Here is a 13057-nt window from a genome sequence, read left to right as displayed (position 1 = left end):
CACCCTGCTCTGTAACGACATGTTGCCGGAACCAACCTGAGTTTGTCAGCAGTGAAGATGACCCTGCGCTCCAGCAGCAGAGAGGCAAACACTCGCAGAAGGAGACGTAGACTCAAGGAGGAGAAGAGACATTCAAAGTCCACGTGTTCCAGACGGGAATCTGATGGCCGACACAACTCTATCACCTGTAGGAAAGTGAGAGGGACGTAAACAAAAAGAAAAGGACGATCAGATAATAATGTACATATTGCAAGCTTTACAGAAAGACAGAGATATAATCGTTTAGATAATTTTTTATTCAAATTAAGTAGATGGAATTTATCACAAAGAATGCTGTTTTCCACAGTGACACCAACGTGTTTTTACCTCTGTCCCAGAGCCAGGTAGGAAGTTTTTGACAGTGATGGTCCTTCCTGGAGCAGGGAAGGGAGCTTCCATGATGCCTCTCATAAAAGGCTGCACCAGAGCAGGAGAGATAGCCCTCCTCTTTTCCACTTCATCCAGGATCTGGGAAAGGCAGAGGCGGAGAAGGAGGCTCAGTAACTTGAGGACTGGCAATCACAAATATTTATATGGGTATACTGTAGATATGTTAGGTGCATGTGAAGCATTAGATCTTTAGAAAGCAGAACTGAGAATCCCAGCTTAAATCTAATCTTATCAATAAATTACAGCTTTTGTGTAATTTAAATATTTCTGTTTTAGGGGTGGGTGATATAACTACGATACCATGATATTATGTAAATTTGTCAATTTTTTGCCATTTTGTAAATACTGAGGTGGCTAATCTTTTTGTATATCCGAGTCCATTAGGCCATTGTGGGCAATGTTGCAAATCAAAGAGCGGAGAGGACTGCTTTATGGCTATAATTGGAATATTGTATTATTACACCATGAAAGACCTTAACCTCAGTCAAAACCAGACATTTCTGTCTTGTTATTTTATCCACAAAGACTTTGTGAAATGATTTTGTATAAAATTTACTACACCATGATATACATCATTATCACAATACAAAATTACATACACTATGAAAGAAGATTTTATCCATATTGTCCGCCCCCCCTTTATGTAATTTGTCAATATCATTGTAAAATGTTAATTTACTGTACTATGGCATTCCTTGTCTTCCTCTTTCCCTTAATTTAACCAGGTAACTTTCAGTTAAAATGGCGTGGTGTTCAAAACATTTGCGTAGCTGATCTGATTCGGATGAAACATATTTAGAATATCATCAGCACTTCTGTAACGGCAGGTATAATGGATTTATGCCTTCTATGCGCATGTCTGTGTCCTTACAAATCCAACATTAGCAATGGCATATGTAAACTGCACAGACATTTATGTACACAGATCAACACGCATATAAATCTGAGGCAAATTACAGGGAACCTTTTCCACTGCGGTAACCACATCAGCTGCAGTTCACATGTGTCTCTGTAGTTGGGGTTGTATGTATGTGTTTGCGTAACACATGCAATTCCGAGCAATGTAATTTCACTGGATGTTAGTATTGACTGAGCTTTGTACTTTTGTGCTTATACAGTACTTAAGTCACTGCATCTACCTTGGAGAAGAGGTCGAAGCAGCCAAGGCGGCTGACGATGCAGTAGACCTCAGGGAGCCTTCGGCCTTTACCACTGGGCTATGAACGGCCAGAGAGAAAAAGACGGACAGCTTCAAAACACCGGAGTGACACAAGACTGCTCAACCAAATGCAACCACCTGATTAGATCGGTAGGTATATTCAAATCTCAATCATTTTATTATTCAAGGAAAATGTTTGTGACAATTTACGTGGTAATACAATGAATGAGCTCAATTATAATGAAGGATTATCATAATAAAATCAAATTAGGAGAAGCCAGTCACCAGGGGCAGAAGCATTTTTAGAGCATACCAGTAATCGCCGACAGTAGCCAAAGCGCCTGCTTCCATCCTCACCAGTCAGGACGAATGAGAACGTCTCACTGAAGATATAAAAGAGAGAGAAAAAAAAGATAACTCAGACGTGCTGGAAACTATTTAGAGCTGTAAAAATCACACAGAAACGACTGTTGTGGAAACAGAAAATTCCATTCTGGACTGGACTTTTGCAAACAAAAGCCTGACTTTGTACTTGAGAGGGAAGACCCTCAGGACATGCATACTCTGTAAATAACCACATAAAACTTCCTAAGCTCTACCTGACAGGTATTCATTGACCAGTGACGACCTTCTTGACAGGCAAGAGTGTCAGTAAGTTCAATGACTCAGTCTGTGACTGTGGTGTGTATTTAGTGGCCCCTTAACCCTTGAAAATTTGCCTCCGGGTAATTATTAGCCATCACCATCGAGACACACATTATCTCTTCTCGGAACAATGCATAAGCTTAGAGGCTTGGAGGTACTGGGTAATACGGCCAATTATAAACAGCATACAAAAAGAGGCGAGGTGTAAAGAGGTGTAATAGAAAACCAGATGTAAGGTGTTAAATCCATCCGCTTTCCCTGTAATCATTTGTCATTGTCAGTGCCTTATCGTAAAAAAAAAAAAAAAAGAGTCATCTTTACATGTGCACAAGGTAATTTCCATTTTGGGCTTTCCGCCTCTTCACTGACAAGTGGTTATTAGCACAGACACAGCTGAGCTATTACCACTCTGTCGAGAAATGCCTGTGTCCCGCTTTTGTTTCACTTTTTTATGTTCTTAAGTGCTGTGGCAGCCGTCAGCCTCTGACTGACCTGGGGAAGTTGTCGACAGGCACCCAGTCTTTGGCATCGGGGAAACAGAACTGAGGGATGACCTTCAGCTGGTCCTCAGTCTCCCGCATGAACTTAAAGCTCCTCTCAAGCTGGATAAGAAATTAGAGAACATGTGAAAACAAATATATTTCACAATGCCTGAAAGATCATGCCATTTAAATCTTAGGCTGTCGTGTTTAAAGACACATAGCATTGAGATTAGATTACTATTGAGACTAATATGGAACTGAGGTAAATTTGAAACAGAAAAAAGATATTTACAAACTGGACTGAGGTTCATACAGAGAAAGAAAGAAATAATGAACCACAAAGAAAAACACTTATAATGCACATCTTGCTTTTCTACTGTAATGCTATCATCTAGTCAGAATTTTAGAGTTGTTGACACTTCTTCCTAATAATCATCGTTCACGAGCCTAAACTTGCAGTCATACTACCTTTAGTATGTTTAGTATGTATGCTGTTGTTGTTCCCCTAAATGTTTCCTGTGTTTTTTCCCTCAAAAGACCTATCAAGTGTTCATAAACTGGTGTATATAGGTTTAACATTTACTCGTTTCCATGTAGGAAAGCAAACATCTGTTTAGATAAAAAAATTTATTTAAAATTATGTTTCTTTTCCAGCATTTTTTAACATAAAATTTTAAAAAGTGTCTTATTTTGCTTTAGTAACATTTCTATCCTCTTTTTACCTTGAGAGGGAACTGCTGTGTGACTTCTGGCAGGTATGGAACTCCAGCCTTTGTCTTGTGAAGTGCAACAACTATGAAATACTCAAAGAGTTTTCTCTCCTGCAACTCCATCAGATCCCTCTCCAAAGTTCGGTACCGCCTCAGCATGGACTGAACCGACACCAGCCGCTGGCTGTGAGCTGAGGGAGGGAGAAGCACATTTCATGCAAATACGTCCATGTAAAGTGTTCACACATACATGCACAGAGGGTCACCTTGTGGCCACAATGTAAGGCAATCTGTAGTAACATCTGTGTATATTTAGATTTTAATTCAATGAACAATGGAAAGAAAGAAAATTGATCAGAATCAGTACACATCCTCCTATTGTGATTATCTGAAAGTAATGAAATAACACTAACATATAAGTATTTTTATTTTTTTTCTGAGCATTTAGTTACTTGATCTGTAAGTGTTTATTTCTGTTCTCACCTTTTAGTTTCTCCTCCGTGTCACTTTCCGACTCGCTGTTCTCATCTGTCACTAATTTCAAGAGAGTGAAAAGGAAAATCACTGCGAGGAGACTGCAAATAACAATCACAGGAAACTCAGAGCACGTGGGATTTGCTGTCATTGCTTTCATTCAATCCACTACCACGCAACACCTCCCAAGCCCTCTGATATTGTGAACTATGTGAATACATATCATGAGGTATTCCAGCTTTTATGTAAAGTCTTTCTGACCAAACTGAGTGCCGTAGGAAAGGTAACATGTTGAATAGAGCTGGCAAAGGGAAGGGTGTCGATAGTATTGTTGATAAACTATGATACATTATCACAAAAAGATGAACAAACACAAATGCTAGAACTTTCAAAGGTAGGTATACATTTTTAAAATAATGATTACAATGAAAAACAAAGCTGTGTAATGGTCTAGATTTTAGAAAAAAATTCCCATTTGACTATATTCTGAGGCTTTGCTATTCATTATTTTAACAATAAAAATGTATGTACACACTTTCGGTATATGTTTTAGTTCATGTGTTACTGTGTGTTAGTGTCAGTATTACAGTGGTAGTATATTTCGTATCGTGTCTTTTGTGATCTACATGATTTGTGTCTCTTTTGCTTTTAGTAGGTGACCAGACTTGTTTATCTTCTGGGTATTAACAAAGTTGTCTATCTAGATAAACATACACAGAGTGCCAGATACTGTGCAGTAGCACATGAGCGAATTGTGAAAACGTTAGAAAAACATGGCTTGCAGCGTTAAGACAGCCATTAAAAGAATTCCTGGATCCACACCAGGATCTGCACATGGATCTGTTTTTGCACCAGAAATTAATCACTTGGCCTGACTTAATCCATGGCCTGACTTTTCACCAAATTTTATTGAAATCAGTTAACAAGTGTTTGAGATGTCCTGCTAACAAACACCCCAAAAAAAACAATAAACAAAAACACAGGCTCCTTTGTGGAAAGGTACGTACTTCAGTTTAAATTTTTTTCCCACAAAATTCAGGGTTGATGGGAGGAGGATGAAGGGTAAAAACAAATAATGGTCTTTTTTGTGCCCTGCTGTCATATTTGAAGCCTTACCTCTCCCTGAGCTGGACTCGGCAGACTGAGACACTCTTTTCATGCGTTTCTTCCCTCTTCGGGCTTCAAAGATGCCATTGATTTTCAGCACCATCTGGAGGAGGTACAGGGAAAGAAATGTCCATCTTTAACTCCTTAAACCAATAAACAAATCTGCTGGGCTCCTACCAAGATAATTTCAATACAGCTTCTGGGGGGCCTTCCTCTAGGCACACTTCTCACAGGAAATATCTGTCAGAAACTTTTTCCCTGCCTTACTCATCCCAAGACGGCAGCATGAGTGGACCAGCTCCAAACCTCCCTGAGCAATATGCTGGACCATAAATTACAGAGCAGAAGGGGTTTTGTGAGAGGCCTCTCAGACTCCCGTACCTTGGGGATTTTTCTCCGTCTGCGATTGTACGGGTCTCCTGAGAGGCAGGGGGTGTCGTCAGGGCTGCTGGGTGTGGAGGGGGGGCTGATACGAGAGGGTGAGGAGATGCCAGTGTCCCTGCCGGTCTTGCGTAGTTCCAGGAGCTTAAAACTTCGTCGTTCTGGGTTTTGTCTGAAGAAGCCGGGCTTGGAGGAGAGCTGGTGGGGGCAGATGGAGCAGACAGAGCACAGTCACATTAGAAGGTAGTTTTAGCGTAGAGCTGGTTCCATAAATCTACTTTGTTTTTAAATTGCTGTATTGGCGATCAGGTACCTTAGCTGACGTGTCAGGGACAGGAGATGAGGAGGCAGGTGTAACACATTTGCTTCCCAAACAACTTCTCTCCAGCTCTATATCTTCATAGGGGTTCTCCTTAGATGGAGGATCTTCAGAAGAAAAAATATATATTTTTTCAAAACTAAGAAATCAGTGTTCCCTGGATTATATAACCGCCTCACACAAGCCTTTGAAAGAGCAGATAAAGTATTCTTTCCATATCAGTCATGTTTGCTTTGCCGGAAAATTCCTACTCCAGATGTGCGGAGAGCCACCAGAGGCAGCGGTGTGCTTACCCAGCTCATATTTTACTATGATGAGATGCTTGCACAGCTAAAGCTAAATGTAACTCTAGCCACTAGCCCTCCCCTGCAGATAAGGAGCGAGGTAGTTTTATTTTCCAAAACCTGTGCCTCTTTCTCTCTTTGTCTCTGTCTGTCCGTATCTCTCCTCTGCTCTATCAATCCATCCGCCAGATGTGACCTGTAGGAGTAAGAGGATGAAAAGGGACGCTCAGTTCCCTGCTCCGTCTCCCTCTGAGGAAAACAGGGGAACGGAGCACTGTTTTTCATATTGCTGTCTGATGAGAACCTCACACTAATCTGTACAATGTTTTTCTGTCCACTGTCAGCTGCGCACCTGTGAGTTTGCGTCAGTCAGACGTGTGTCTGAATACACGTCGGGTGTCAGTGTCTTTCCGCTCAATCTGAAAACACTATCTACCATGTGGATTTTGTGTTTAAGGTGAGTTGATGAAACATTGTTTGCATGTGAGGGTTGATGACAAGAACAGGAGGACATCACACCCATTCATTACTGTCTACACTATATATCTCTGCTTCCCTCGCTGCTTTTTAAGTAGACAGCTACCATGGGACACTGCTGAGTGTCTGGTTAACGGTGTCTGGGTGTTTTAAAGAACAATACTACTGCATGAAAGGAGGAAACTATAAAAGGATCCAAAATAAGCTGATGAAAACCAAAGACGTTGAAGCTATTGCCAGTAATATGCTGTGGCTGTAAGCCATTCACATGCCCCCTGCTGCACTGACAATCACAGTAGCCAAATTCAACTACGATACGACCTCACACAACGCCACTATTGTATGTTTGAAATTAAACAGGCTCTAGGTGGGGTTGGCATAACTCACCAGACAATAAGGTAGGAACGTAGGTCAGGCTTCTACATATAATTTTTAATAAAAGTGGAGCAGCGTTGCTCTAAATTAAAAACTGCAGCAGAAAAAACAGCAGAGTAAAGACAACTTGGCCTCCTCATCACCTCTGTTACTGAACTCTATGACACACACACTGATATGAGAAATGAAACTGAAGGGGTCATTCTGTGTATGAAGGGCATAAAAATTAGGACAGCATACACCTACACTACGGAATAGCACAATATTTTTCAGATTTTGCAAATACAAATTAGTTAGCATGCAAAGTTGATAATGTAACGCTCTGAAACCACATGTCAGAAACTTGACTTTTGACAGGGGCAGCCCTTTGTGAAACATTGTTTGTTTAAGGACAAATAAAGTTGTAATATGTATGTTTACCTATTATGTCCTCATAGACATTCTCTTCAGATAAAGTGCGTGTTAGTCCCAGTCTGGACTGAGCGTACCAGTCAACCCTGCAGCTTTCTGTAGACGACTGGAGCAGATCCTCAAATTCGTAGGACTTCCTGGTGGACAGAGCAGCACAAAGATTTAGGAGAGCTGCAAACCAAATACAGAGGAAGAGGAAGGAAGGATTTTTGACTGATATACGGGAGTGAATGTGTGTTTATGTTGATGCTTTTAAAAATGTTTGAAACTGTATGCCAAGCAGCAAAACTAATGTTACCATTTGCTAGTAGCCACATCTGAATGAGTACATCTGTCTTTCATTACTGCTGAAGATTAAAACCAAGTAGAATAAAGTGCACACAGGGATCCATGGTTGCATGCATCCCCACATGCATGCATATACATACCATTAAACTAGGTTGCCCCTTTGTTAGGTACAGCTTGCTACATCCAAGGCAATACAGTGCAACAGTCCTGCATAAATTGTATATTTATGGAGCTTATTATATCCAGTTTTCTTCTCCGTGGTGTTGCTGTACTGGATTGAATTATTGTGAAAAATGTTTTCTCCAACCGGATTTGACAAAGCATAATGTAATACAATATAATACAACCACAGACTACATCCTTTCCTTTATGCTGTATCTTGTTGTATGATTTTTAATGTCTTCTGTATTTTGTCTTATTTTGTCAGCTTCTTTTTTAACCTTAACATTAACTCTCCTAGGAACTACATATAAAAATTTGCCATTTCTCTAAATCTTCCACATGTACATCATGATGATGTCAACTACTGTGCACTGTCACAATATACATATAAAAATATACATATTGTCACATATAAAATAAAGTAACGTTAAGCGAAGTAAATGACCATTGAGTTGAAACACCTCTCTAAAACAGTTTTAACAAAAACTGAACATTACAATCCTTATAAAAGTAGGATTTATTGCAGAGATGTTGCACGGCATTGGATGAAGCTTGGTGTATATAATAAATTGGTAACTCAGTGTATTTGTTCACACACAGGCTCACACACAAAAATGCCCACTGCCATAGACACTCACAGACAGACGGCCTGACCAAACAAAGGGCTTGACACAGCACACTTTTGCAGAGGGAGGTCTCCACATATGGTATGGAATGTAACAGATCCGAGCCAAGCTCCAGACAAGAAGTCAAACCACTGGAAAAAGCGAACAATAGGTGTAGTACAATACTGCAGATATCACATTTTTTGTTTTCCCTACAGAGCCCTGTTTGTTTGATTATAACCATCTGAATTCGAGAACTACTTCGAGGAGTCTTGAAAATTCCAACATGTTAATTGCTCATGGCAGAATTCGTGTTTCAGGTTCTGGATCACACTTTACACTTTAAAAGTACATACATTTAGAAATTGAAACTCTGGAAGATTAATGCCTGGCAACTCATTTGTTACAGCAAAGGGCCTTGCACAATCATTTTTACTCTCAAGGCTAAAACTCTTGAAAAAGCAAGGGGGCCTCTTTGACATGACTCACACCCATCTGCATGTTGTTCTCCCTTTCCAGTAGAATTTTGGAAGGAGGAATGAGTTGTGTTGATATGTACATTCCTCAAATCCAACCAGTGAGCTCATTCTGTGAGATATTTAGAAATAGGATGATGTCATTGGTGGTTTTGATTTACAGCAGATGTGGGAAACGTTTTTCACCTCAGTGTTTGGTCAGTCGTGGAGGGGGAAGGGTTAGAGGATAAACAAGGCCATCACTTGTTAACTATGACTTCAGGAAAAGATTTTGGTAACGATCTATTTTTTTTTATTTAGCTTTGGAGTGGAGAAAAGACAAAATGGCTTGATAGTATACATAGACTGTCAGATCAGTGCACATTATCAAGCTCCAGTAAAGGTCTTTAGGTCTAGGCTGGGTGTCTGCCACAGGATGGACGGTCAAACCTAATCATGGCTGCCCATAGTATCGTGCTTACTTCTCAGTCTCCTACCTGTTACTGCTGTCCCGGGGTTTGTCTGCCCATGGTCTCCTGCAAACTCCGGGTGGTGGGCATGTTGGTAGAGGTGGAGGAGGAATGGAGGGCAAAGGGGGCAAGTTCCTTTTTCCCTTCCCTAAGCTGGCCCATGAAGCTGGGGTGGTGGGCGGTGTGTGGTGCTGGAAGGTTCTCTGAGGTTTAGGTAGAGGGTTTATAGATGGAGCACCTGGCTCGCTGTATACGTTCTCTGGATCCCCCTCCCTCCTCCGCCGCGACCCCCCAGGCCGAGCCACGTCGAAAGTCCCAAAAATTGGCTCGCTGGCCCTCTTCTCTGTTTCCTCCAGCTCCTCCTTTGAAGGAGGGCAGAAGTAATTCCCTGGAAATGCCAGCGAAGGTCTGTCAGGTACTTCCTTTGTTGCCTTCTCCAGTTTCTTAACATGAGTTAAGACAGTTTTCTTGTCTAGGGGTTGTTCTGTTGGCTTAGAAGCTCGAAACCCTCTCTCTAGCATCACCTCTCTTACTTTGTTTGTTGGGCCTTCTGGAGATTTAGGCCTTGAATCCCCCAGCTTTCCAACATTCTCCTTCCCTGAGTCTTGTCTGTCCCAGGTGACAAACCGCTTGCTGTCTGTCCTTTGGACCTCTGAAACTTTAGATTCCTTTTTCCTGACTGTCTCAACTTCCTTTTGTGTCATGCTCAGTGGACATGTCCCCGTAGAGGTTAGTTGGGCAGGCTCCTTTTTGCCCTCCCACTGTGAGATCTTATCGCGGATGCTGGCAGTCTTGACTCCTGCTGGGCTCTTGCTGTGGTTCAGTTTGCCACACAGTCCGTTCTCCATGTTGGGAGTCCGCGGGTCAGTGGTGGTGGTGGTGGCGGCTCTCCTTTGAGCTAGCATGGTGTCAGGAGGACCCGGGCTGTCGCTCAGGCTGAGTAGGGGTGAGAGGGGATGCTTGGAAGACACAGTGGTGTCTCTTCTGTCTCTTCCCCCGGTGACCCGCACACCTCTTGGGGCTGGGGCACCGCAGATGTCGGAGCCTCCCCAACCTTCAAGCCACAGCACTGGAGCCTAGAAAAGAAACACCAGGAACAATTAACATACACACCTGATTGATGTATTATGTTTCTCTACTTGTTTAACTCTTTAAATTGTTGCAAACAAACCACAAAAAAGCAAAATACTCTGTAATCTAGAGATATATGCTATAAATAACTGAATTAATGAATATTTTTATTCAGGTGTCTTACACTCTTACAAGGCACCACTGTACTTAAATTATACACAGAGGCAACAAAAAAAAGGAGGAAAAGCAAGCAAACATAGGGTACTGCATCCATATGTGTGAAAGGATAGCATATTAGATTTAAACATAACAAATTAAACATACAACACTCTCATATATTCATTATAAGTCTTTAAAAACTGTGGGTACTACGAAAAAAATCTGTAAATGGGGGAAGCAAAAATTACTTGACAAGTTTTCTTCAGAGTAGAATAAAAATCAGGCCCCTATGAAAATGCTTTCTGACCTTAAAACAAATTGATATAGAAACAAAACTTGAGAAATTCAAGATATAGGTGCTTGAGACTAGATGAGTTGTCTTTTGATTCATCTTAAGGAGCTATTTTTCCAAACTAGGAATACCCGGAAGGATCTATAAATTTCTTTGAAGAAAATTTATGATTTCATCATCCTCAAATAACATATCATTGCTTTCTTGAATTGACCACTTTTCAGTAAGGGAGTGAGGCGTATTTCATGATTAACAGGCTGAAAAGTCACCTATGAATCACAGGATGGACACGGACTGTTTGGAGGGAACACAAGTAAACCCAAACAAAGAGACAAAATATGCAAAGAGCCTCTGTTCCAACTGATATGCACTTAATGCATTCCAGATAAACAGAGAGAGAAAGTACATTGTACTGTTGTCGACTCTAGCAATTTGTGTGGCATCATGCTCCCCATAGCTCTTAAAATTGGCCATGCAATGTGAGCACTTACAATTAGGTTCAAATAGATCTTTGTTTAACAATTCTTATTAAAGGTGCTCAGACGTCTGTTTGGTGCCTCTGCTTGAGCTGTGAGTCACTCCTGGAAGATTACTGGGTCATGAGTTTGTTTGAACTCTGGGTTTGGGGTCAAAGTTTACAAGCTATGCACACAGCTATTTCTGGAGAGGAGATGAAAGTATACACAAAAGAGGGGAGAGGCTATAGTTTAGACGTGCATCTTTTCTTTTCTACTCCTGACCCACAAAACTATGTTTTGGCCAAAGCCTATTCATCAAATTACTGTATATCCAACAAACAGAGGAAATGTGGCCTTGAAGGGTGACTTCTGATGAAATTGCTGGATGTGAAAACCAACAGTCATGCAATCTTGAGGAAATCTCAGGGGGAAATTACTGATTCAAGTTTCTTCAGCGACCTTTAAAGAAAAGAAAAAAAAAAACTTAATGTTGTAATTATGACCAATGAGGGAACCAAATAATTCTCTTCCAAATTGTTCTGGGTTTTATGCGTTTTGCTCTCTCACACTTTCTCCCTCCCCCATTTCATTCTCGCTCTGTGTCCCTCAGTGGAAACTACATCTTTTATTAAGCATGAAGCAACAGAGGGGGAAAACTAGGTCAAATAGAAAAGCCAAGTAAAGGAGAATAGGAGTAGGCAGGGGGGTTGAGTGAAGAACCAACACAGGAAGTGTAGTGGATAGCGGAGGAAATCAACCCCCTCCCCGAGATTGTGACGAGGAGAGACAAAGTATGATTAAGAAGTATATAGTTAAAATATACACACCATAGAAAGCCTGTCTATCATCCGTGGCCATGGATGGGTGGAGGATGGAGATAAGGGTCATTGAGGGTGGAAGAAGGGAAAGGGGTACAAGGGCACAAAAGCATCTCTGACCAGCTGAGCTAACATAGGACCAGCGGATAAGGGGATGTGTTTGAAATGGGCAAGAAGAAAGAACACAGAGACAAAACTAACTTCTTTTAATGATATTCCAACTTTTGACAATTACCCAAGTGAAATGTATTAATCTTTTGAGCAATGGTAACTACAGGAACACGATAAACCCTAAAAACAACAGACAGTTAAATCTTCCACTAGACAATCCCTCATTGGCATAAACCGAAATCCCCTCATTATAATCTAAATAGCACCAATGAATATTAAAAGGACAACAGAAGGGACCACATAGGTCATAGAAGTATTAGATAGCGACAGCAGGGGGGCAATAACAGTATCCAGATGCCAGATGGCCAGCTCTGCTCTGCCCTGCTCTCTAGCCCTGCTATTGTTATACTGTTGGCCCTAATGGAAAGGGGCATCTCCAGCTTGGTTAAGAGCAATACAGACCTATTTGATGATTATGATTATGGGGAAATTGCAACTCATGTTGTGGGGAAAGTCTAGAGGTGTATAAGATGGCAGAGTAAAAGTGAACTACTGCAGGCTCACAGCTTTTGTCACATCTTGTACCTAATAGTCTTAAAGGTATTTTCCCCACTGCAAAAGTCCAACTGAAAGTTAAAGGATAATCAATCAAATAATACTCATAGGTTATGCAAAATTTTAGATTTCCAGCTTCACTTCTGACAAGATGTGTTTTTGGTCAGCTTTTTAGGTCCAAAAATGACGCTCAATATAATAGTACCTTTGAGCCTCATTGACTGTTACTTTGTAGAAGATAGAAACCAGAACCACAAAATCATCAATCATCTAGGAATTTGCAAGCCAAACTTTGCATCACAAATGCTGAATTCATCCACAACGTGAAAATCTGTAGTTTCTACGTGTTATTCAACATGT

General features: G+C 41.0%; 1 protein-coding gene across 1 annotated transcript in view; it reads right to left on the bottom strand.

Annotated features, from left to right (window-relative positions):
* Nucleotides 1-13057, bottom strand: part of si:dkey-82f1.1 (DENN domain-containing protein 2A) — a 41591-nt gene that overhangs the window by 6515 nt on the left and 22019 nt on the right. The window contains 13 exon segments of the mRNA XM_040133147.1: nucleotides 37-185; nucleotides 367-507; nucleotides 1569-1646; nucleotides 1902-1971; nucleotides 2726-2835; nucleotides 3438-3616; nucleotides 3909-3959; nucleotides 5016-5109; nucleotides 5388-5585; nucleotides 5701-5813; nucleotides 7263-7390; nucleotides 9261-10204; nucleotides 10207-10309. Coding sequence (XP_039989081.1) covers nucleotides 37-185; nucleotides 367-507; nucleotides 1569-1646; nucleotides 1902-1971; nucleotides 2726-2835; nucleotides 3438-3616; nucleotides 3909-3959; nucleotides 5016-5109; nucleotides 5388-5585; nucleotides 5701-5813; nucleotides 7263-7390; nucleotides 9261-10204; nucleotides 10207-10309 — 2358 coding nt within the window.

The sequence above is a fragment of the Xiphias gladius genome, chromosome 8 (genome assembly GCF_016859285.1).
Source record: "Xiphias gladius isolate SHS-SW01 ecotype Sanya breed wild chromosome 8, ASM1685928v1, whole genome shotgun sequence".
NCBI classification, from domain to species: domain Eukaryota; kingdom Metazoa; phylum Chordata; class Actinopteri; order Istiophoriformes; family Xiphiidae; genus Xiphias; species Xiphias gladius.
The sequence above is the reverse complement of the archived record's forward strand: the minus strand, read 5'-3'. Positions and strand labels throughout refer to the sequence as shown.